Genomic DNA, 25,238 nt, shown 5'->3' with positions numbered 1-25,238 from the left:
TTCCTCCTCTCCATCCATGTTTCCTCTGGTTCTTATTTGTAAGTCGTTTCCTTCCTCTCGTCTCTTCTCCTTTACTCGCCCTCTTCGTCTCCTTGAATCCTCCTGTTCTTGTTTTTTCAGTATCTAGGTCGAGGTGGTGTTTCTGCTCTCTAGTACACACAAACACACGCAGTAACACACACACACACACGTAGTATTTTTGGCGGCTCAGTGTGTGATCGCCCCTTGAGATGTCAGAGCTTTTAGGTCAGGCGGATCTGTGAGCTTCAGCAGCTTCCTGGAAAAGCTGAAAAAAGAGAGCAGCAGGACGCTGAAAATACTCTGAATTATTCAACGTCATCATATCAAAGTCGACACAACAAACTACGAGGGCTCCAGAAGTCTGAACACAAACTGCATTAAAGGATCATGTCTGATCAGCGTGCTCACCTGTTGGGCCTATGAAGGCTGCAGGTGTCCTGTGCTTTAATCTCCTGATGTTTAAATGAGAGTCACACGTTAAAGGAACTTCACTCGAATGAGGTAACGAACCAAAACTTAAGCTCGCAGACGTCAGTGAAGTTTCCCTCGGAGGGGAGCCCTTCTGTCTTTCACCTTCTGGCAACAACATTTGACGACCTCTCCACCCGCCTCATCTGCTGGGCTCCACAAAGCGAGCGCGCTGATCCAACCTGTTCTGGCGTTTTGACACGGACGACGAGGTAACGGCAAGCCCGCACGCGCGCACACACACTGCGGGGCGGTGTGTGTTGGAAGCCGGAGGGGTTAAAGGTCAAACTGAAGGCGCTCAGTGAAGCGTCGCAGAGGGAGAAAACACAGAGAAACGTTTTCCTGTCAAACAGAATCACAACAGAAACGAAGCCGAGTGCCTTCAGCCGTCATCCGTGTGTTTACATGCGTGTGACATGTTTACCTTCAACAGTCAGGCTCCCTTTTTCCTTCAGGTCAGACATGCGGGTCGTCCCTAAACTTACATCATGAGTTTGTGATATTATTTATTATTACTCCTGTTGTTTCATGTCTTTGTAAATAATATATACTGTAGATTTAACTTTATTTAAGCACTAACGAATAGTCTGATGATTCTTTTCTTACGTTCAGTTTGAGGTACTTCTTATTGAGGATTTGGTAAAAAGCTGAATTTAAATCACACCTTTATTGGTCTTTGTGCGCCTGTCTTGTTGAACGTAGTGTGTAATTATCAACCTTTCCAGCCTCACCTTTAACCTTTGAAATGATGACACTTCTTGCATGAAGAATAATGCCTTTAATAAGAGCTAAGTGATGACTTACGTGTGACGTCTCAGCTTCAGTTCGTTGTGTGCTGCAGAGAGCCGTCAGTTAAACCTCAGATCCACAGAGACTCTGCGGTGGTTTGACCCGAGTGTCACACTGAGGTCGGAGCCTGCAGGCTCAACGCTGACACTCGGTAAAGGTCGGGACATTCAGCTGCAGCATTGTGCACACACACACACACACACACACACACACACCCTTCCTCTGGAGTTTCGGTGACCTTTTAGCTCGCTACACGTTGAAAAGGACCACCTGCAATTACTGCAGGACTTCAGGAGAGAGACCGAAGCTGGGGAACGTCGTTGACATCGTTCTGTCCACAAGTTGGTCTTAAAGTTTTAGTCTTTAAACTGTTTGTTTATTTTATATTCTAGAAACATTGACATGACTTCTTTCTTTCTAAATGAAGCTGATTTGGTGCTTTCATTATTTTTTATCTCTACAGGAGCCAAAACAGGAAGTGTGGACAATATAGTCTACCTGTAATAACATACAAATCTCTGTTAGAGCTAGAAACACAACAGGTTCCTTTATAAACACCTGAAACACCTTATTGCTGCTAGGTATGAGGACGTGAAGTGAAATGCTCCCTGTGTATTTATATCTGCATCACTGAGTTATTAATCCAAGCTGTGTGTGTGAGCAGCCCGCAGGGAGTCAAAGCTCAGATGTGGGTTACAGTGATGGAAGGTGGAGGTGGTGGGGGAGGTGTCTCCTCCCTAAAAGCCTCCCTGCCTGTTAACACTGGCCATTAGCTCACTGTTTAAACCTTCATGACAGCGTACGCGGCGCTCTGCTCGGCCGTCCGGACCTCTCTGTGGCGCTCAGGAGAGCCAAGGTGAGCACAACACGACGTAAAGCAGCGCCCGATTTCCTTTGTTTGGACTTTATTTATTGATGTGTTATTGTCTGTGAAACTGTTGCTGTGAGGTGCGACCGCAAATAAAGTCCCTGTTCATTATTGATTGTGTTTTATATCAGTGAGGAGGAGGAGTGCTTTACCTTCATGCAGGAAGCAGAGAGGAGGAAGTGCACGAGTCTGGAGGTAATGCACACTGACAGACCGACGGGTGGAGACGGGGGTGTGTGCACACAGAGAGAGAGAGAGAGAGAGAGAGGGAGAGAGAGAGAGAGAGAGAGCTCTGCATATGGACTAAATAAATAGAGACTTGGAGAAGAAAATCCATGAGTGAGAAATCAATCAGAGCTTCAGCGGTTTCAGGCCGAGCTGCAAAGTGTTCAGAACAACAATAATCATTGTGATAAAAACGTGTTCTTTATGACCGAAAAGAAAAAGTAACCTTGATGCATCAAACGTCAGCGCGCTGCAGAAGAAACGATCACAATCATCAGATGTAAGACGGCGTGGAGCGTCGTCCTGAGCGTCGTCCTGAGCCGCGTGAAAGCAGGTCAGCAGCTCTGCGCACGCCCGCAGCCTCCATGCTCTCCATCAGGGAGACGGCCTGAGTGGTTATAGATGGTTATTAAATATTTCACATCTTTTCTGCGCGGTGGGAGCGACAGGACGGCCGCAGAGACGCCCCGTCAAGGTGTTAAAGACCTGCCCACATTAACTGAGGATACACAGTGCGGTGGTCTCCTGCTTTGATGCACCATCAGGATGGTCCTGAAAACACATTTAATAATCCGTATCTACCTGACAGGTGACCTCTTTTGGTTGTGCCTGTCAGGAGCAAAGCAGGAAGTAGTTTGACGTTGTTGCAGAACCTCTTGGTTTCTTTTAATCATGACTAACACTAAGTTAACTTCCTGAGCCGTGAGGGGAGCAGGCAGAAAACACTGATAAAAAGTGTTTCCGTATGCGTTTGTTGCTCGACAGCACAGTAATCGAAGGATAATTAAAAAGGAAACAGGTGTATTTCTTGTGGTTTCTCGTAGCAGGGCGTAACGCGGTGAATGATCTCAATATCCTCCACAATAACAACATTTCTCAGCAGTTCTCAGCTGCCGCCGCCTCGCCGGCCTCCAGGAGGCCTGAGCTCTCCCAGCGGGCCTCGCCGGCGGCCTGCGGCGGCAGGCTGTGTGACGCAGCGGCCCAAGGAAGCTAAAGTGGGACACACAACATCTTGCTTGGATGATTGATCACGTCACAAGCGGGTAAAGTTAACTGGCTGAAGACTGCGGGAGAAGAAAAACTCTCATAAATGATTCGGGGCGGGTCATTAAAGATGCAGAGTCAGCCGCAGACAGCGTTCTGCACTCGGGAGGGGAAGCTTTTCTGTGCGGCTCTCTGGCTGCTGAAACGTGTCGCTCAGACGCCCTCGCAGTCTGGCTTTTACTTTTAAATGATCTCCTGAATTAAACTTGATCTCGAGGATGCAGACATCTGATCCAGAGATCATGAAGTGATGAAGCTGAAGGAAGAACAAAGGAAGCGGAAGTGGATTCTTTTGACCTCTTATCTTTCAGCCGACAGGTACGAGGGAGGTTTGAGTCCCTCCAGCCGGGAGGTGACAGCTGAATTGTTGAGTGGAATATTCTAAAGAAGCTAAACCTCAAAATGTGGTCAAAGAGCTGTTTTATATATCTGATGCTTCAGCGCCGAGTCGCTGAGGAACAGTCGCTCTCGTCTCCAGCGGATCGCCTCCGGTATCAGTGTTTGTTTGCTTTCGTCGGCGCGACTTCACACATCTGCTGGTGCAAAAAGCGTAAGAACAGAGGTGTGGATATGGACACACTGCTGTGTGTGTGTGTGTGTGTGTGTGTGTGTGTGTGTGTGTGTGTGTGATGGACGGTTCAGTGACAGCAGCTAAAAGCATCCTCAGGTTGTTGGTGGCGTGCGTCACTTCAGTTCTTCAAACCTCTGGGGTCTCGTGATGCTCGATCGTACCTCAGACTTTATTCTTCTGGACACGTCAACTGAAACTTTTACATGTGTGCTTTTTAAATCTCTCTCTCTATATATATGTTGATCATCGTATGACGCTGGGCTCTGAGTCTCTGGCTGTCCTCTCTGCGCTGCCTGGAGGCTTACTGGGTGATTGGGGAGCAGCAGGGAGGACAGGTGAGCAGGTGATGGTCGAGGTGGGGCAGATGTCAGGCTCTGAGAAGACAGCAGGCGTCAGCGCTGCAGCAGGCACAGAGAGAAGAGGAGGCGCTTCGGTGTGATTGCACAGAAATCCTTTATTTCCAGGAGCACATTGAAACACGCGGCTCGGAGACAAACTGCATTTTTTAAAAACCTTAGTTTACATACAGCTCAAACCTTCAGTGAGAAACGTAGCAAAATAATGTCTGTGTGCTTTAAAAAAAAACGACCACGACGAAACAGCTTCTGGAAAGTTTGGTACCAAAGTTTGACCGCATGGCTGAAAGTATAAAACACTTGTTAAACGTTTCCCGGTGAACAAAGTGGATTTAAAATATCAGGAAAGGACTTCATGTAAAAGTGTTCAGAGCGATGAGCTGGCCCGGCGTACCGGCATGGCACCGTATCTTTTTGAGCTAAAGTGTCTTCAACACGACGTAAAGATAAAACACACGATATTCAAACAACAAGGAGTCAGAAAATGCTTTTCTTCTACAAGACGACTTTCAGTGCTGGAGAAAGAGTTTGTAAGAGCAGTGGCTTTAAAGAAGTGCTCGCAACGACACGTTAAAAAACACGTATATACACACAACCAGTACGTTTGTTCTGTCTTTAAAGCGCCTTGTAAAACGATTGATGTGTTTCTTTTATAATCCAACGAGCGGTTTAAATAATCTGTTTAAAAAGTCGGCGTACAAAGAGAAACAAAGTAACCTGTAAATGCATCGTTTCACCCGTGAAATCACTTTGAAGCACCTTTTTGTCGCGAAATAAAAGCTTCTCGTTTCAGACGGCGTTACAGTTTTACACATTCAACAACGGAACTGCAGACACACGTGTGTTCACATGTTTCACATTTGGTTTTAGAGACGGTGCTAAATGCTAAATGCTGTCCAGTCTGTCGTCCAGCTTTGCTTCCTGTCGTTCCTTCAAAGAGAGTGATGCTGCGTTCAAGTCACACTCGAAAGGCAGCTAACAACAGGCTGTGTATCTCTCGACAGATCGTCTGCGTTTACTAAAATCTCTCTCTTAAAAACCACCAGCAAGAAGCCGCATCTGTAATTTACAGTTAATTTGACATGCCATGAACGCAGCATCTCCTTCAGGAGAAATCAGGTGTTTTGTGTTTCCAGGCTTTCCAAGCTGAGACGACGTCTGGTGAGTTCAACGGTGTGACATTCAAACAGAAACACAACAGAGAGACAAAACTGAAAGACGGCCGCGCTCACGTTTCATCTCTCAACATGTCGTCGCTTTGATGGAAACACCTTTAGTCACAGTCCTGCGACGCTGCGAAGGGAAGGACTCGGGTGTTTGGACGTTAGAGCTCTGCGAGGCCGGGCGGGGCGGCCATGTTTTGGTTCGACTCCCCACACGTGAACAGAACGATATGTGAGTAAAAAAAACGGATCTTCTGTTCCCTACATTTCATATTCTGTCAATCCTGGAATCAGCGATCACAGGAAAACAAAACTTGAGAAATACTTACATGCACTTCCTCTCCGGCCTCCTGTTGTAATCTATTATTTACAATTAGGTCCTTAATGGATGAGTGTGTGCATGTAAGTGCACTCAGTGTTTCCCAAACGACACGACTGCAGGAGAAAGCGAGCGGGAGTCTCGTCCGGCCCGAGGCCGCGAGACAAGGCATTAACGGGAGATTGTCACACTGTCTCCGGTCAGGAAACCAAAATGCTTTGTTATGTTTGTTTAAGTGCCACTGACGGACGAATCAGATCCTCTCTGATTCAGTATATACATGTAAGTGCACAACATCATTGTAAACCTCGAACAGGTTAAAATGCAGCATCAGGAACAACAAGGTGACGCCGCGTCTGTGGCAGCGGCAATAAATAAAAACTGTTTTAAATCTCATCTGAACAATATTAAGAATGAAATGCTGTTTGTTGACATGTAAAGCACCAGGACGAACGACACCTACCGACCCTACAGGTCCTCTACAGCTACGTGACGGACGGACACGGAGGTTTAAATAATCTGTTGGTTCGTTCAGGCTGAATCTCGCGGCTCTCTGTGCGTCGCATACCGAGCAGGACTAAATGCAAGAAGGGAACGAGCAGCCACGATGAGGGGACAGTGCACCGATGGAAGCAGCTTGTTACCTTGGAAGTTAACCTCCTGTGCACACCTTTCTGAATACAGCGCTGCAACCTTCACATCAGACACACACACTGTCAGGGCTGTAATTACAAAGTGAGTTATGAGAGGATTAGCGCGGGACTCTCCAGGCGACGAGAGAGCTTTGGTGTGAAGGAGCCCGCTCAGCTGACGGTCGCAGCGTCCGCTCCTCTCTGGTGTATGTACAGATCGGATCGTGATGCGTTTTGGCTCGAGAGATGAATCAACTGTCAACTTTCAGTGTGCGCACAACTAGAAACATCACAACACTCAGTGTGACTTTAAGAACGCCGTTTCTTTCCCTCCTCGCCGCGCCTGCTCTGATCTCAGAGTCAGCACGAGTGAGACGTCCAGCAGGAGGCTGAGGGATCCTGATATCAAGTCTGTCTGGAAATAGAGAGGTGTGTTCATGTCTACTTCCTGTTATCTTCTCCTTCTCCGGTCAACCTTCTCTAAAAACGCAGCCGTCGTCCTTTCAGAGGAAAAATCCAGATTTCTGGGGGTCCTGCAGAGCGGGGAGGCCGTCTGGGCGGGAGACGGGGATGTCGCTGGGCGCCACTCCATTCCCATTGGGCATCAGACACGTCCGGATGTATGCTGCGTTGGTGGCACTGAGGAGGCAACCGTTCTCCAACTGAAACACAAAAACACACAGGCGTAAAGTTTACGTCTATCTTGTGTTACAAACGTTTAATTCAAAAAGATCCAAACTTCTCGACAGGAAATATTAACCGGTAGATTCCCAGAGAATCATGGTGGAGAGTAGTAACGCAACAGATGCAACAACAGTCACAGACACTCTGTGTACAGTCGTGATGCAGTCACTGTTGACCTACATCACATGAAGCAGGTCAGGTCAGCAGGATGCAGCGATGTGAGGAGGACGAGTGATGGAGGACGGGATGGACAGAAGAGGAAGAGACACCGGAGAGAAGAGGAGAGGAATGTACAGCATGTGGCTGTTGTGACGACTTACATCACACAGAGTGTAATCCCCTTCAGTGGGTCGAAACAGATTAGGTCGACGAGCTCGCACTGTGAGGGCGGAGAAGAGAAGAAGCAGCAAACAAGGTCTGTTTGAGGTTTGCGAGATTAGCATAGCATGCTAAATACGTCACCCTTTCCTGCCCTGCCCTCCTGTTTCATGGCAGCATCACAAAGATGTTTACTTTGTTCGCAGGCCCTACGAGCTGAGAATAGTCTCTCTCTGTGCCTCCCCCTCCGCCCCGCGTTCACAGCATTAGGTAATGATGACAGTCAAATTGTAGGTCAGCAGCGCTCATGCTCGGCTGAGCAGCCTGCCAGTATTTTTCTTTCAGCGACAGTCACTGACCCTGAAGAATAACAGTGGAAGCTGAATGGGGCGGGGATGAATGGATGCCTGCCGGGGTCGGCCATCTCTGAGCCCGTCCCGACCTTGTTCTATTCATTACTGTGCTCTTTCTCACCGCTGCCTCTTTGCTCGTTCCTCTCAGATTTCACTACATTTCCTTTGTTGGTTTGTTTTTCACTCTGAACGCCGGCGATGCAGCGAGGCCGAGATACGTGGAGGAGAATCAGGGGTTATTCTTTTTAACAGCTGCTTGTTTGTAAGAATGCAGACTTAAATCCTGCCTCTAACTTCACCTCGGCCTCGTTACCTCGTTATGTTTTACGATGGGAATTTCTGCTCCCGCTACGAGCCTCTTTGTGCTCTACGTGATTAGCGTTTTTAGGGGGACATTCCCCAGCCCTCTGTGCGCTGTCATTACTGGAAACGTTCTTTGTTGGACTTTAAAGACGGATTGCTGCTCCCCCTCTCATTAAGCAACCTGAGTCATGTTGATTGAAAATGATGAACTCATCATCAGAATAGTTGCAGATTAATTTTCTGTGGATCATAAAACTGCTCACAGACTTCACCACACTCGAGTGGACTCTATTCTCGGGCCGCGCCGCTCTGACCCATCTCCCCTCGTCTTATTTACATGGCATGTCCGCTCGCATCATCACAGTTTACACTGAGCTCCGTGCCAGCCCGCGGCCTCTGTGTGCTGACTCGGAAGAAATCCATTTTCCTGACAGCGAAAGAGAACAGCGGAGCAGTTGAAGGGTTGTAGATTCTGCGGCGCTCGGTTTGTTGGTGTTCGCCGATATTTGAGGGGCAACACAGACTTCGGGCCTCGATAGTCGGCCCGAGTCTGACACCCAGACCAAACACGACTGAGGAGAGCTGGCAGCTTCACTCGAGTGAAGATGGAGAGGGAAGAAGACGGAAGGTGTGAGTGGGATTTGTTTTCAGGATGAGGGAAGGGAAAGCATCCCTCACCTCCTCGTGCACAGGCAGAGCATCATGTAAACAGTTCATCACCTCATGTTGAGTTTTAACCGTACGTCCCCTCCCCCTCCTGCGTCTCTTACCTTGCTGTGGGCGGAGTCTTGAGCGGCGTTGTTGAACATGCCGTAGGCCTCTAATGACGGCAGGCCGTGCTGCGGCTGGGACAGACCCAGTAGCTGCTCTAACTCCAGTGCAGAGCTCTGACTGGGACACTGGGGCAAACAGGACGTCTGCTGCAACATCTGCTGCTGCTTCTGGTGAGCCTGCAGCTGCAGCTGCGTGGGGGCCGCCTGGTAGTGGCCAAAGTCTGGTGTGGTGACACCGTTCAGCACGGCGCCGCCTGAACGGTGTGTGTGGGACATGTTGTAACCGGTGTGGCTGACCTCCACGTTGGCTGCAAAGGCTGAGTGTCCGTTTGGGATGTAGGATCCGTTCGGTCCGAGATGATTCTGGTAACCGGTCAGCGAAGCGCTCTGACTGCTTCCCTGCTGGTGGGACGGGAGCTGGACCGAGTGCCGGTGCTGCTGAAGCTGCCACGGATGACTCGAGTCGGGAAGGTGTTTGTGTTCCCCGTTCAGCTGTGAGGCTTTGAGCGCAGGATGTGAGTGATGATGGGTGTGTTTGTTTGGGTGGTTTTCTGTCGTTGCCACCCAGTGACCATTAGGTATCCCAGTCAGTATCCCGGAGTCCACTGGTTCTGGCTGGGGGGCAGACTGAAGCTGCTCTCCTGCACTGATGTGCTGCTGCATCTGCTGCGACAGCTGCGTGATGGGAGGAGCAGGAGGGGCGGCAGGTGTGAGGCCGGCCTGCGGTTGCTGGGTGGCGCTGTGGGCTGAGTCCGGGGTTGTGTCTCCTTGTAGCTCCGCCTCTGCTCCATTTTCCAGGGAGTCATGGATGTAGGAGAGGATCTCTTTGTTGGTGAGGAGGTCATTAAGTGTTGGGATGTGGTTGGGGTCCAGCTCCACCTGGATCATCCTTTCATCCAGCAGCAGGAGCTCCAGGTCTTCAGCGTTCAGGCCCAGGTTCTCCAGGGCGCTGAAGAGCTCACTGTTGGAGCATGTCTCCTCGCCTTCCAGGGACAGAGAGTCCAACGTGGCCAGCAGAGGGTCAAAACTCGAGGGTTTGTTCTGACATCTCTCCCCGTTCGAAACAACGCCCCAGCCGTCTCCGTTTAACAAACCAGCGAGACCGTTGCCGTCCTCTTGCTGCTCGCTGAAAAGGCTGCTGTGGAAGGACATCTTAGGCTGCGTGTCCGGCTGGCAGACGTACACGGACTCATCCTGGCTCATTAACGCCCCCAACAAGGACTTTGGGTCCAGGTCGTCCGAGGAGCTCTTGTCCAGTTTGCCCTTCTTGGACTTGCTGCCTTTAGTTTTGCCCTGGGAGGAGTCAGGGAAGCCGTGCAGCGGATAACCGGTTTGATAGAGCATTGCCTCTCCGGTGGCGAAGGTGAAGGGAAGGTGCATCGATCGCTTCCTCAGGTGTTCCCCTCCCTCCTCATCCCTGTGAAAGTAAAAGGGAATTAATTAACACATACATCAGCTCAAACTGAAAACTGGAGTCGTCATGCACTTACACCAAAGGCCTCTGGGTGGCGATGATGTAGTCCGGCTTGCCGTTCTTGTAGACCAGCCTGGCGTTGGCCTGGACCCACTTCCATCTGTTGTCCTTGGTGAGCAGCCTGAAGACGGTGAGGCCGCTCTCGCCCGTCTTTATCACTGGAATCACATCAGACAAGACGTTGGAGGCTCCGTGTCACTGCTGTTTACGCTCTGCACGCCCCGCAGTGTGCACACACTCACACTGCATTTGCTCAGCCGGGCATGCTGCCCGCTGTGATGGAGGCTGCATGCTGATGTTCACTTTGGCTACATGTTACGAGTCCTGTTTGCACACACTCGTACACGCACGCACACCTCCACCTATCCCTCATCTCTGCGGCTCGGCGTCGTGCCTGTCAGCGTGAGTAACAGTGGCGCAGGTCGTGTTTCTGCGCCGTCTGGTTTTTAAACAATCATCACAGTCTCGGGTGCAAAGCGATGGGAAAGGGGGATGGATAAATGTTTATGTGTCGGGTGAAACGTAGCAGCCGTACAACCAGGAAGAAGACGGGATTCACCTGAAAGAGCTGCAGCCCTCCCGAGTACCTCTTTATGTCTGCTTTTTTTGGTCGGGGGTACATTATTGAAAAGAGTTTCTGCTGCAGAGACTTTCACAGTCATGGCTGCGTATTTTTAGCAGTAAAAGCCACAAGATGCTGACCTTTAAAAGAAACTGCAATATTTATGTCTGTGGACAAACTCTGCCGCCCGTCCAAACAGAGACGCTCAGAGATGCTCTGACCTGTGACTTTGCTTCACAGCCCCCGAAACTGAAACGGCGCCATGAGCAGAGAAGCCGGCGACGAGCAGAGAAGCCGACGACGAGCAGAGAGCTGACGACGAGCAGAGAAGCCGACGACGAGCAGAGAGCTGACGACGAGCAGAGAAGCCGACAACGAGCAGAGAAGCCGACGACGAGCAGAGAGCTGTGGCCTCTGAGCGATCACAGGAGTAAACGTCTCTTTTGTTCGAGGGTCACACCTTCACATGACCTCCCTGTTTAGAACACATCGTGTGTTTATCACACAGATTCTGTTGCTGTATGTAAACCTGCCCTCCCATCTGTGCGTGCATCAAAGCGTGCTGAACATGTACGTGTGTGTGTGTGTGTTTCCAAATACATATGCATGTATTTTCGCTTCTGTATGCATGACTACATACATACAGTATGTGTCTGTGTGTGTTAGTGTGTGTGTGTGGTAGCAGTGCGTTGTGGGCGCCATGGTTACGACTAACCGGGTCATCCGGTACACGAGCTAAGTAGGACACTTGACTCTCGCGCGGAGATTTCCTCCATCACAGAGCGATTGTTTGCTCGTTCGATGCATCCGAATGTAACGACGAGCCGCTCGACACGAGGGACGGTTTATATTCACTCTGAGGACACGCTGCAGCTGCCTAAGTTTGTGTGCGGTGTGATGGTCTCCCTCTGAGGCCAACATTATGCAAAAAGTGCAGGTTGGATCTTGTAGTTTTGTGAAGATGATCGCCAGTTACGACCCTGCCTTCCTCCTCGTGGCAAAACGCAACAACTTACCGTATAAGCTCATAAACTCTGAAGAGCGGTGTCATTTCTGGAGCGTCTTTAAATGCGCCACATCCCGAGAACCTGAAGCTGAAGGGCCTGTCAGTCAATCAGCCACATCATGTGACAAAGAATTTAAACTGTTGTGAATTCATTAAGAAATCTGACTTGTGAATTCATCAATAAACCCAATAAAAACGGACACAGAGCGCGATGGGGACTTTGAAAAGCCGCAGTAGAGCCGTCACAGCCTTGCAGCTTTTCCCATCAGCCCCTTGGTGCTTATTCAAACCCTCCCTATCAATGTTTTCCTTCCAGCCGTCCAGTCTCAGTTGTGCTCCACTAGCTGTGATGTCCTGACTGCGAGCAGCTGCGACTTACTTCTGACGTGGTTTTCGGCGCAGTACAGCATGTCAGCGGCGTGGATGAACTGGTAACCGGACCCCCGCACTCTCAGCTCCGCCTCCGTGTAGCCCAGAACGATTTTACCCCTGAAAACAAGGTGAACACAAACACAATGAGCCGCACACGAAACAACACGAAGGAATAAAACGTCCTGATGCCGGTGTGAGGCTTTAGCGTGTACTTTGCGTCGCAGGCCATGGGCGTGAAGTCCAGCTTGTGTTTGGTCCTGAAGATCATGTTCCTGGTCCTGATCTCCAGGATGGCCGGAGGCTGCAGGGGCGTGGCGATGGCGAACAGGGCGAGCTGAGGCGGGGTGCTCCCCTCGCTGTCGCATTGCTGGCGGCTCTGACCGTGGAGGAACTTGAGTCGGCCCTGGATGTTCAGCGCCTGAGAGGACAGCACATGAAGATCACATGAACAGAGAGGAAGCTTTGTGTCCTCCGCAGCAGCTGTGTCTTCGCTCCCTGTCGAACACCATCAGTCTTATTTACCCTGCTGAGTCAGTAATCACACTTCAGCCGGCTGCACACACTCGGGTCCACTGGTGTCTCTTACTGGAAACCCTCCAGCTTCTCTCCCTCTGGTCACATGACTCAAACAGTGTTTAAGCGACTGAGGAGTCGAGCTCACTAATCAGTCTTTAATGCTGCAGCAGCTCGTGTGCTTGAATCCTTCAGCCTCTGTGATTTTGTGCTTGTAACTAATAACAAAAGACTTGATGGATTCAGGCAGACTGAGGCGATTGATTTCCTCGTGCGTCACCAGCAAGACAAACTTTCCCGAAACGGGAAAACGTCTGGATGGGCAAGAAATCGTCTCCCGTCGAGACGAGGCCACGACTTTCCTTTCAGACAGAGTGAGCAGTCAGCAGCCTCCAACAGGGAGGTTTTTACAACCTTGTAAAAGCCCGAAAACACTTTCTCCTGTCTGCCGTCCTCCTCTCACCCCCTCTCCCGCCTCGTGTGAGGACCCCCACCTCCTCCGTTAGCTCTGGTTAATTGACCTTGGTGGGTTTAAGAGCCTGCAGCCGTGATGTCAGGAATCTAGCCCTGAATAGCAGGAGGGATTACTAAAACAAAGCCATAGCGACCAGTAGACAGAAGCGGAGACCTGGCTTACTGCGCACGCAAACACACTGGGAGGGAGGATGGGTTCGAAGCCCACCACCAGCCCTTCTGGAGGGTCTTAAAACCCCCCAAAATAAGAGGCTGAAACCTAAAAGAGCTGGCACGTTCCCTTCAGTAGGAATAGCCCCTGAGGTGCTTTGCTCATGGGAGACTCTTCCCGTTTTCCCAGCAGGTATTAGGGATTTGCGCCGCTACTGAACCTCAGCGTGTTTTCCCTCCTTATGCAGCTAATTGTCTTAGTGGGAGTAGCAGCGGCCGCTCGGGAGCTACCAACCCTGACTAAGCAAGTTCTCCCTCAGCTCTCGCCTCCTCTGGGTGCTGGGAGGATTAAGGCCCTTTTCCCCACGACCCCGAGGCTCTCTTAAGGCGGATTACAGGAGTAACTGGTGGCTTCTGATCCCTGAGGGACTCTGAGGTGGCACGCCATACTGCCAGCAGCACCGACGGACCCGAGTTTGACCAGTTTGTCTGACTGGGAGAGAGTATTTTTCTTTCCTCTTTGAGAGCTGCCCTTCCTGGATGAGTTAAGTCGGACTGAACAGTCTCACCAGGAAGCCGGAGGAGTTGTCCAACAGACAGCGGAAGCGGCAGACGAAGCCTCTCTCCAGGAAGGAGGAGTTCTCAGGAGGGAGCTGGTCGGGGTTGTAGCTCACCAGGCGGGAGGAGGTCGACACCGACTCGCCATCTGAGGACGTGAAACATAATCACAGTTAGATTTTATTCTGACGGTTAACACAAATAAATATGAGCGAGATACGAGTTCACCTTGACCTTGATCTGTTTGTGCGTCTCATCACCCGCTGACCCTTCCCTAATGCAACATGACAAGAGTGTGTGTGTTTGTATGTACAGCCGGAGTGTGTGTGTGCTGATGAAAGCAACTGTGTGTGTTTGTTTTCGTTGCTGCTGTGTCCTCCGTGGTGCAGTGTGTGTGTGTGTGTGTGTGTGCTGTAACATTTAGAGCAGATCTCAGGAGGCTTCCGTTAAAGGTCACCTCCTCTCGCCTCCTACCTGACCTCGGGTCAGATCCAGGAGGGCAAACACAACTGTCAACAAGGCTTTTAATCTGAACCACGGATTTATCAGTGCAGTGTCCACCTACAGGGATCGAACGCCTTCATCATGTGTTTCTTTTTTCAGTTCAGCAACACAACGAACTCCCTCCACTGACCTGCTGAGGGATCTGCGGGGCGCTCCAGGCTGGCCGGGGGGTTGAGGGCCCAGTGCAGGTTGCTCCTGAACTCCTGCTGGTCTTCAGTGTGGATCAGCTCAAACACACTCTGGTGCGTCACATCGGTCTGACAGGAAAACACACAATCATCCTCCGTAAACACACCGCTTGGTAAATCAACATGAATGAACTGTGAGCCTGAACATGAGACGACACCAGCTCAGGTAGACTTTCTGGGGTGCGTTTGATTCCGTTTGCCTTGAAGTGCAGCCAAAAGAAATCAAGTGTCGCTGATCATTTGCTCAAATAGTTGAAACTGAGCCAAAGACCTGCTGTGACCCTGATATCTGTGGGCCAGACCCAGCGTGACCTGGCTGAGGACCAGCGTGGAGCCAGCCCTCCTGTGAGGGTCAAACTCTGGTCACCAAAGAGGAATGTGGACAGGCAGAGGTGTTACGTGAAGTACTCATTAACAGCGCACTGAAGAGGCTGTTAACTTGAAGGTGAATGGTTGTGCTAAGCTAGGCTCAGGCAGCTACGCTAACAAACATTCCAGAGGGTACAGGAGTGGGGTTTACTTTAGCTTAGCACGAGAGTCAAACATTCAGCGTGGCCAAACAGATGACGTCCTTTCACTCCTCTGTGTCGTCCCGTCTCATTCCTCCGCCGTGTCCTACTATAAAGGTGCTACGACAGCTTTTTGACGCACGTTGGTTTGTTGTGTCCAAACACGTCTCGTGAGCGATGACAGCAGCTTCACCACCGAGTCGGACGTGTTTGGTAAATCAGCTGTGACGTGCCGCAGGTGGTCGGGGGGAGCGGGGTGGAGAGGTGATGTTTGCACCCTGACCAGGCTTGGACTGAGTGAGTGAAAGATGCATGCAGTGTGTCTGTCATGCAGATGTCTGTGTGGACATGTACTTTGGTTAATTTGATAATCACATTTACCAAACTGAGATTAGACCGGAGGCAGCGGCACTTTGGATTAAACCTCTCGCTCCATATGTGTGTTTGTTTCGATCCTCGGGGCGATCGGAGCGATGCGTTCACTTGCTGCTAAAGCTAAAAGATCATTCATCCTGATTCCTAACATGTTCAGCCTCACTCCTCTTGCAGTGAGACAATAAAATACTTGCACCCAAACATTTAAGAAATAATACGACGTTCTGCAAGTAAGATGAACGATAACAAAAGTGTTTTATTGTTGGAGAATTGCACTTAAAATCTATGGAGGTGTTACCTGATGGAAGCCGAGGTAATCCTGGATGGTGTGAGAGCAGAAGAAGATGACTCCCTCGGCTGTCACCACCAGGACGAAGCCGTTCAGGGCCTGCAGAGAGGAAACACATGACAGATTATTATTGTTGTTTTGTTGGGATGATGTGTCTTTGCTGCAGAAATTATCTTTAAAAGGAGGACGAAAGAGGAGGCTGGATTTCAGACAAAGAAAAACAGGGACGAGACCCTCGGGGTAGAAAGAGGGGAAGACGAGGGGACGTCTGCACAAAGAGGAGCCATGGTGAGGAGGTGGAGGAGGGAGGAGAAGGAGGTCACTACTGTATGACTAACACTTCCATCACCGCTCCTCCTGGAGCCTCGGGGCTCGGCGAGGAGGTGATGACACTTTGTTCCGACACTGCAAAGAGTCACATGGGCATCCTGCCAGCGCCCACCCTCACCTCCCTGATGAAGAGGATGAGGAGCTTCACAGGAGTACACTCCTCGTTCCTCAATCCCACATGTGGGCTCGGAGGGGTTTCTGAGAGTCGTATCGCTGCTGCTGGGTCAAAACTTTCCATGTCCTTTTGAAACCTCTTTCAACATTCATTACGTGATGTCAAAAATGCATAACCACCGGCCGGAGAACAAGCCGGCTCCTCTCAGCGGCTGAATAATTCACACTTTGGAGGACGGAGCTACGATAGCGGCAATATGGGAGTCCAAATACGCAAAACTCTTTAAATATAATCTTTATTGATTGTTCTGCAGCGTGCGGTTAATATTGGATTGATTGCTTCTGTCTGACACCAGAAACTTCACTGGAGAGAGAGCCATGTTTACCATGGTAACCATTATTTAAGAAGGAAACAGCAGCGAGCGTTACTCATCCGTGACCGGATCAGCTTTGAATTTAATATTAAAGCCTAAATCGCACCGAAAGCTGCAACCTGCACGATGTGACCACGCCCCAACGCTGTGTAACACACACACACGTGAACCTGACACACACACGAGCACACACACAGAGTGCAGAGTGGAGCGACATACGGGCACTGTGTATAAATATTTACTGTAGTGTTCATCTGTCTGCACAAAACACAGCCCTCCCTCCCTCCCTCCCTCGCTGTGTTCAGTCGACCTCTCTCTCTCCTGAGACAGAGTGTGTGTGTGTGTGTGTGTGTGTGTGTGTACAGTAATGTTTGTTGTCTCTGTCAGATGACAACCCAATGATAGCAAACACTGACGGGAAACACAGGAAACCTCTCTGTGTCTGAGAGAAGAAGCGTTTCCAACAAAGAAATATTTTGACTCTGATCAGCTGCTCGTGTTTGTTTCAGAAGAGCGGAGGTCGTCTTCTTCTTCTCGTCTCAGTCCGAGGATAAAATCAACAGCGTAAAAACACATTTATATTAACGCTCCTTTTTATCGCACACAGAAACTCGTCGCTTCATCGATTTGAGTGTTTCTGTGAGCGATGTAAAGACATGAAGAGCGATAAACTGTGAAAACATCGAAAATATTTCAAGTGCTTTCAGCCGATTTGCCCGAACACACACACACACACACACACACACACACACACACACACTTCATCCGAACCCCCCTCCCTTCAATAATAGATGCATTCACTGGCTCTGTATAATTCATGGGCCGATGTCTGTAATGGAAGAGAGCAGCTGAAGGCAGGAAGCTGCTGCCCTCCACACCGACACATCCTCGATTCGTCGCTGCTGCAGTGACCCATTTACTCCTCTGGGATCAATACACGTATCGACCAATCGATTAAGGCCAGAGAAACACCTGTGCCTCCTTCACAGCCCGCCCCCTCCTCCGCAATATGTGGACTTTTGATTACAAGTCTGCCGTCAGTCTGAGGAAACAAACCCCTTCTCCTCTGCTCCTGCTGTGCCTCTCCGCCTCTCCTCCATCACGAGGCTTCAGCTGATTGATGAAGGAGACTGATCAAACCCTCGTGTTTACAAAGTGTGAAATGATCTGCCTGGTCGAGCTGACTCTCATCTCTTCCCACGGTCACTTGTGCAGCGGCAGCCTCGTGATTGAGCAGCAAACACAACAGATCAGAAGAACTAAATAGACTCTGACAGCAACATGGTGCCTCGCTGCTCGCAAACCTGCAGCAGCAGTTCCCCCTCAGGTACGCGGCCGTCCGCAGGTCCTGACGTTCTGCTGTCATCGCTGTGATCGCTGCTCTTGTTGATGCCGTTGGACAGCTGGTTCTTCAGAGCCACTGTCGAGAAAGAGAGAGAGAGAGAGGGGACGAGTTTTTAGACTGTTGGTCAAACACAAAGAACAGTTAGCGGTTACAGCGCGAGCTTCATGTCATGTCATGTATCCGCTGTTACATATTCAGAGGGCTGATCGTCTGCTGAGCTAGCGTATTAAAATGATGTTGAAACCTGCTCCCTATAAGCATACTAAGCTTCTCCTTTAAAGGGCCAGTTCGCTGACTTTCACCCTCAGTCCGATCATGCTATCACGGGGAGCTGATGCCACTACGTTAGGAACAAAATGCTATATGGCTCTGTGCCTTTGGAGGACGCTATCCGCTTCTCCAACGGGCCCTGGAAAACCTCCGGCATCTTTCTTCTGTTCTCTGCAGATGCATTCTGCAGCAAAGACTGTGGCTTGACCTGAGACAGGGTTAAGCCTGAGGGAGTCACACCTTCACAGAGACGGACGGAGAGGGGACGTCAGGCCACAAGGCGGAGGGAGTAACACCTTAAAAGACGGCGAGAAAAGGGAGGGAGTGTTTTCTGTTTCACTTCATAAAAACAATCGTGATCAAAGTTTACCGACCGTTATTGTGACCGAAACATTTCCTGTACATTATGGCAGACAAAACACCCCAGAGAGGCGTCTCTGTGACCTCTGACCCCTGAGACAAAACAACTGTGCCTGTGACCCTGTGCATGAAGTCTGACTGAGGAAACAAAGAGCCTCTCTGAAGCAGCAGCAGAGAGACGTTAATGGAAGAGGAAGTGTGTGAGCGCTGCAGACAATACGGAGGCCGAGGGGTCGACGGACACAAACGGCTCCTTCTGATCGCGACCCACATTCCACCCAGGGATCAATAAAGCTCCGCGCTATCTCTTTATCATCATTAATGGAGTCTTTGTGTGGAGCAGCCTCAGAGTTAATGGCACGGGACAGGAACTAACCACAGTCTGTGACATGGATCCAGCACCAAGTCACAGTTCAAGTCATAATCTGGATCATTTATAAATAAATAGGTCGAGTTAACACAGCGGCGATTGACCTTATGACCCTCTGATGAACGCCTGCAGCAGCTGAAGTTACTGGGAATATGTAGATGTTACTTTTTCTCATGAATCATTTGGAGCAGAGGAAAGAAATAGACGCTGTGAGAGGAGCAAACTGTTGGTCAGAAGGTGTCAAACGATGTCTCATTTGTAGTAATCAGACACGAACATCGAGCCTTTAACACGACCGCGCTGTCGTTTGTGACCTGAACTCAAAACACGTCTCCTCACATAAAAATAAAGCGTCGCTAAGCAGCACTGTTGGTGACAGAGTTCAGTGTAGTGGAAGCTCACAAGGGCGAGAGAGCGAGCAGGAAAAGCATGTCGACGATCAATAATTAAGAGCTCCGAGGGGTGGAGCGGGTATTTTGCGCCCTGACGTCATGAACGGGAGCCTTTAGCAAGAAAAAACACCCCGAGGGCGACCGGGAGGAGGAGGAGGAGGAGGAGGAGGAGGAGGAGGAGGAGGAGGAGGAGGAGGAGACATCTGTTGGCACAACGGAGGGCGACGAGGACACCAACAGCCGATAAAAACATCACAACAGACGCTCTTCAGGCCTCTGAATCACTTGACGGACGCTGAAGCATAAACATGAAGGAAGCTTCAGGTTTGAGGACGGCAAGAAACAGAGCTGAATATTGATTTATCCCAATGTGGAAAATGTTTGCAAAATCAACAATAAACAGAGAGCAGCAGCAAATTGTCACATTTATGCAGCGGTGGAAGAAGCACGCAGACTTTGTCCTCAAGTTAAAGTTGCATAATATGAGTGTGATGTGCGTCTGAGACGACAGATGAGAAACAGAAGCTTCGTTTGCAGCAGAATCTTTCTGCAGACGTTCAAACGTCTAAAAACACGTCTGAACCAAACACAGAGACGAGCGAGTGAACCTGCAGCAGCCGCAGATTACAAAGTCTCGTGTGCAGTGCGGGGCGCTCTGCAGGGACGACGACACAAACAATGACCCGTCTAATCTAGGATCTCATCCCCCACCGCCACCACCACCACCACCACCACCAACCTACAAGGTTTGTGACCGAAATAAATCTTTCAAAGGTTCAACCGGGTGCAGCACTGGCCGGCTGGATGAGCATCTCCCAAATGACAACAACAACAACAGAGAGGACGAGCTGCAACGACGACGTGCCTGTGGGTGTTGGGCTTAAGGAGGTTTGCATTAAATATTCATGAAGGATTTAAACGATATATTTCAATATTTACTGCAAAGAAGCTCCCATCAAGGGACCTTAAAGTCTTGTTTTCATACCGGAGTTTTGTGAGCAAGCAGCCTGCGAGAGAGGTGGGAAATTATGTCAAACACAATGCTGTTGTGTTACATAAGGAAGCACTAATCTGCTCTGAGCACTTGGCAGATGGCTGGAGACAGATGTGGACACACACACTGGAAACACACCAGTATGACCACTGTGTCACTACACTGAAGAGAGGACCACCAGAGATCACACAAAATAACGTACGATTTAGAGCACATGTACTCAGTGAATACAGTTTAAAGTGTGTGTGGTGCAGCCGAGGCGCACACGTGGAAACAATCACCTGCACAGAAACGTATGAGGCGTTTTCTTCTCCTGCGTTTGCTGCTTCACGAGGGGGAAGAATGATTGACAGAGACAGAAAGTCATGTTGAAGTTAGAGAACTTTGAGTTGGTTAATCTGAGAGAGTTTTGAGAACAATCGGTACCCAAGCATCAGGGTGGTATCGAGGGCCCTACCAGATCCTCTCTGAGCTGTGCCTTTATATATCGAATTTAGTATTTTATTGTGTGTAAAATAAGTCTTGATATCGAGTAGGGCTTCAGCTCAGCAGCCCGTCGTCTGCATCAGACTTACGCAACAACAACACAGGAGTTTGTGTGTCTTTGTGTAACCGTACCTAAACATAATTCTTCCACATGCTTGAGACTTGAATAATGTCAAACTCCTGCAAAGAACAGACGCGTGTTAAAAGCATGTATAAAACTGAAAACAGGGTTTCTCTGAGGTTGCAGGAGTCAAAAGTTGAACAGTGGGCTCCCGTCTCCCCCCGTCCTTCTTCAAACGTTCTGTAAAGCGGCCGTGAGTGGATTATCCCGCCGTGTTTTTATTCTCCGAGGCTTTCATCTCCTCCTCCCACCTCCTCTCTCTCCTTCTCTCGCTGTAAAGCAGCGGTCTCTTCAGACCTACATTACTGTGTGGCTGAGGCTTTGGGACAGGGGTCGACTCATGGCCACGGGCGAGAGGAGCTGACCTACAATGCATTAAGATGTTAGGATGAGAGGGGGTCGAACACGGTTCGCGCACTTTGATGGAGATGCGTCTGCTGTGTCTGCGGGGTCAGCATGTGACGCAGAGGTCTGGAGCGGTTTTAATCAGAGGTTAAGTGTTGGACACTCTCACAGGGTTTAACTGGTGAACAGTGAGTTCAGTGAAAGGAGGAGATCATCTACAAAAACAGAAAGAAAACATTGAATCGAGCTGAGCTGAAGTTCTATTACGTGCAGGATATTAGTGAGCCACTGTGAGAATAGTGTGACTAATAGTTTCAGACGCAGCTTTGAGATGCATATTGTTTCATAGTTGTGTTGTAGCATGAATAACACGTGTCACACTGTTGATGAATCCTTTAAAATGTTGATGTAAGCCTCCTGCTTTCCACTGAACTGCACATGCTGGATTCAGAGATTCGACACGTTCGGTGAGTCTGTTTGTTGTTGTTGGACGGACTTACAGTCTGCCTTCTTTAACAGCTTGTCTGTGAACACATTAGAGTCTGCCAAACACAAACACACACACACACGGCCATCCCAAAATCCATCTGCTGCGCCTCTAAGCCTGCTTACTCCTTGACAAAGCCAATCCTCTGCACTTTGGCACTTCTTAAACAGAGCCTGAATCACAGACAGTCCAGACGCAACAGTCATGACCGCGAAACACCCCACACCTCACCTTCACCGCCACCCTCAGCCTCCGTGCTGCAGCCTCAGAGAGCATCAAGCTCTATTAGAGTTTATTTATAGCCATTAAAAAGCCATCTGTAGTCCTTTATATGAGGGAGACAAGACCAGCTGACACATCGCTGTCTACCTGTGTTAGCCTCCTCTTTACCGTCATCTTTACGGACCTGAATCTGGCTTTTCAAATCCATTCTCACACCTGATACATTTCACAGTCTCGCACTCTTTTGTGGCCTCCAGAAACTCCTCCTCTCTTTTCTACTTGAAACCTTCCACCCCTGCCTGTTTGTGCCTGTGACCGTGGGTTCTGTGTGAAGTGTGAAAAACCTATTTTCAGAATATTTCAGGAGGCTGAGTGGGGAAGAAGAAGAGGCGAGCAACTGTTTGGAGACGCCATTCAGACATTTAAACCATCGGTGATGCTGTTGTAAGTGTTTTACTAACAATAACATCGTCATAAGTCGTTATAGTGTTGTGTTTGGTACCTGAGAAGAAGCTCTTGGTGCGGAGGAAGCTGACGCTGAGCCTCAGGATGGACAGCTTGTCCAGGCTGGAGATGACATCTTCGGGGAACGGCAGCAGGCTGGCGAGTCGGTCCAGCTCAGAGTTCAAGCGGTCCCGGTGGCGTTTGGACGGGTTGGACTTGGCGCCTTCAGCTGGGGTCGGTTTGAGCCTGGGTGGAAAGTGTTTGGGAAGTGATGATTAATCTTAAATCTAAATCGGCAAATGCTTTTCAGGCGATGAACTCATCCTTAGATCCCAGGATGGAAAACCTGACTGGAAAAGTTATTGTATTTGAAAAAGATTACACAAGTGTTTCCACTGATATTTCATTGTTTTGTTTTTTGTTTGATTTGAGCCGGACCTAGATACCAGTATTAGCGTGCCAATATTATAATTATTATTATTAGCCTTAAAGCTGTAGAAGGTAACATTATTAAAACTAACTTTTTGTCACATTTGCTCAAACTGTGACTTTAAACATGCAGTAGTACATGAGAGAGATAATCATGTTCCTCTGGCTCCTCCCACTGCTCCTAAACCCTCCCGAAACACAACAACCAATCAGAGCCGAGCAGTCTCTCAGGCTGCTGTCAATCACACGCTTCGCAGCGCCTCTCCTCTGCGCATGCTCACACGGTCGAGCTCAATTTATTTAGTGTGCGCAGCCGGTTTGTGTTCACAAAGGCTTAAAAAACAACCACCGGGAATAAAAAACTGCCCATCCCTCCATTGCTAACTACGGCTTACACTACAGGACCGTAAAACCGAAGGAGAGAAATGAGGAGAAGCAAGCTTAAAAGAAAGAGTTGGACCGAGACTGAAATGAACCGAGAGTAAACATCGGAGCGGCATTTCCAGGGTGGAGAGAGCTACGGGACCTGAAAGGATTATAAAGTGATGCTGAGACAGTTCTGCTTGACAGGTAATTACCCCAGCTTCATTTCTGCTGTATTTGTTTTTAAAAAAGGCCTTGGTGTTGCAGTCGGGCTAACGTTAGCTTGTTTGTTAGCTTGTTCCCGCTGCTGCTGCTGTGTTGTTTCATGGCGGTGTGGCTGAAAATATCTCTGAAGTGCCCAGGCAGTGTTTCCGTTTCAGACTTTCTCCTGATAGTTCTGTGTGCCTGTGCTCTCACGGCTAAATGTTCACAACATCAGTGTGTCACTGCTTAGTCGGCTCTGTTGTTTTCCACAGTCTCTGTTAGCAAACTAAGAGCTGCTGGTTTTGCCAATTAGAATTAGCTGTAGATTACCGTTCACAGTAAAAACGGTACAGTGGTGGTGTAGTACCACAGCTGCGGTTGTTGTCATGTCACGGTTTTACCGGTGTGTCCGCCATTGTATATCTGGCTTCTTCAGTTGCAGTGGTTACTAGCCTGTGCGCGCATGACAGCCTCCTCTGCGGGGAGGGCTTTAAAGGCAGGACTGAGCACCAGAGAGACAGAGGGAGGGACCTGGAGGTTGTGATCTTTCAAATTTTGAAGCAAAGTCCGCTCTCTTCTCCGTCTTATCTACTGCAGATTTAACATTAAGTATCTGACAAGCTCTTACTTTAAAACTGAGCCATGTTTAATTTCTAATAGGGATGCACGATAGTATCTGCACGTTGTCGGTATCTACAGATTATGGCTTGAAAATGACTTCTGGGCACTGGCCATTTTTCTGCTGATATTTTCGATAAAACATCTCTTTAATTCTGCCCAAATGCTCCATGATTCCCTACAAAAGCTTTACGAATATTAGTTTTATTTGAAAGAAAATGTTACATACAAATAAATATGGCATTTTGTACATAACCTAAGTTTAAGTAGTTTTCTCATATTGTTATTTCTGCATCTGCCAGCGGGCCACTACAACAAGAGCAGGCATGATATCAACTACAGGGGAGACTGGATGTTCTCTGCAATTAGGTGGAAAAAAACATGCGCCTAATATATCGGTATGTTTTCAGCAAAAAATCCAATATCGTGCATCCCTAATTTCTAATGTACACCTTTTTGATTAAGCATTAAAATATATACACTCTCTACCTGAACGCTGGGCAGTGAGACTTGAAAAATAAAACATGATGTTTTTCAGTATCTCTGAATTGATTGACTAGATACAGTAACATATGTTGAAAGACCATCCTGTAATTGATAAAAACACTTAATAACGGATTAAATAATGTTATTAACCACAGTCTCCCATGACTTACCCCTTCTGCGCTGGTTTTCTTCTTTTCCGTCCAGCATACATGTTGTTATCATTGATTTATTCTCAGTGAATGTGGAGGAAATCCATAAACTTGTACCAGCTCCGGACAGCGGACTCCAGTAGAAGCTGTCCTGCAGAAACCAGCAGCACTTCTCCTCCCAGGATCAGCAGCATGTGATGTTATTAACGGACACACCGGACTCTGCTTTAACGTTACAACACCCTGAACCGTAACGTCTGGTTTAAACTGGTTAACAATAGTCATTCAGGGATATGAAATGAGATAAAACAGTCACCATCACTATATGTATATAATTTAACTGTATGAACTCGCACTAAAACAGACGCATTGAAGCTCCCTGTAGAAGTATTACCGGCACATCATGGGAGTAATGTTACGATCGCTCCGGTTATCCCGTCCATGGCACTCAAATAAAAACACCTGGTCAAAACG

At 49.0% G+C, this 25,238-nt stretch overlaps 1 protein-coding gene across 1 annotated transcript; it reads right to left on the bottom strand.

Moving 5' to 3' along the window:
• Positions 1-6,959: 6,959 nt before the first annotated feature.
• Positions 6,960-24,836, bottom strand: ahr1b (aryl hydrocarbon receptor 1b). The gene is made up of 12 exons (XM_069675116.1): positions 24,786-24,836; positions 22,574-22,761; positions 17,984-18,099; positions 15,871-15,960; positions 14,631-14,757; positions 14,008-14,144; positions 12,514-12,719; positions 12,309-12,418; positions 10,378-10,519; positions 9,986-10,304; positions 8,885-9,928; positions 6,960-7,118 (listed from the first exon to the last, which is right to left on the bottom strand). Exons 1-12 carry the CDS (start codon positions 24,824-24,826, stop codon positions 6,960-6,962), a joined length of 2,679 nt encoding a protein of 892 aa, XP_069531217.1. The 5' UTR covers positions 24,827-24,836.
• Positions 24,837-25,238: the final 402 nt, after the last annotated feature.

Source organism: Semicossyphus pulcher, unplaced genomic scaffold (assembly GCF_022749685.1).
Source record: "Semicossyphus pulcher isolate SPU_LCO1_2020_fin unplaced genomic scaffold, fSemPul1.0.p SCAF_24, whole genome shotgun sequence".
NCBI classification, from domain to species: Eukaryota; Metazoa; Chordata; class Actinopteri; order Labriformes; family Labridae; genus Semicossyphus; species Semicossyphus pulcher.
The sequence above is the reverse complement of the archived record's forward strand: the minus strand, read 5'-3'. Positions and strand labels throughout refer to the sequence as shown.

What these genes read in the sequence shown, in the direction of transcription:
- ahr1b (XM_069675116.1), bottom strand. Translation starts at nt 24,826, where the DNA reads ATGTATGCTGGACGGAAAAGAAGAAAACCAGCGCAGAAGGG. An exon ending in CGCCGAAAACCACGTCAGAA is followed by an intron (nt 10,520 to 12,308) that starts GTAAGTCGCAGC and finishes ATGTGATTCCAG; the next exon opens with TGATAAAGACGGGCGAGAGC. An exon ending in GCCACCCAGAGGCCTTTGGT is followed by an intron (nt 10,305 to 10,377) that starts GTAAGTGCATGA and finishes TTACTTTCACAG; the next exon opens with GGATGAGGAGGGAGGGGAAC.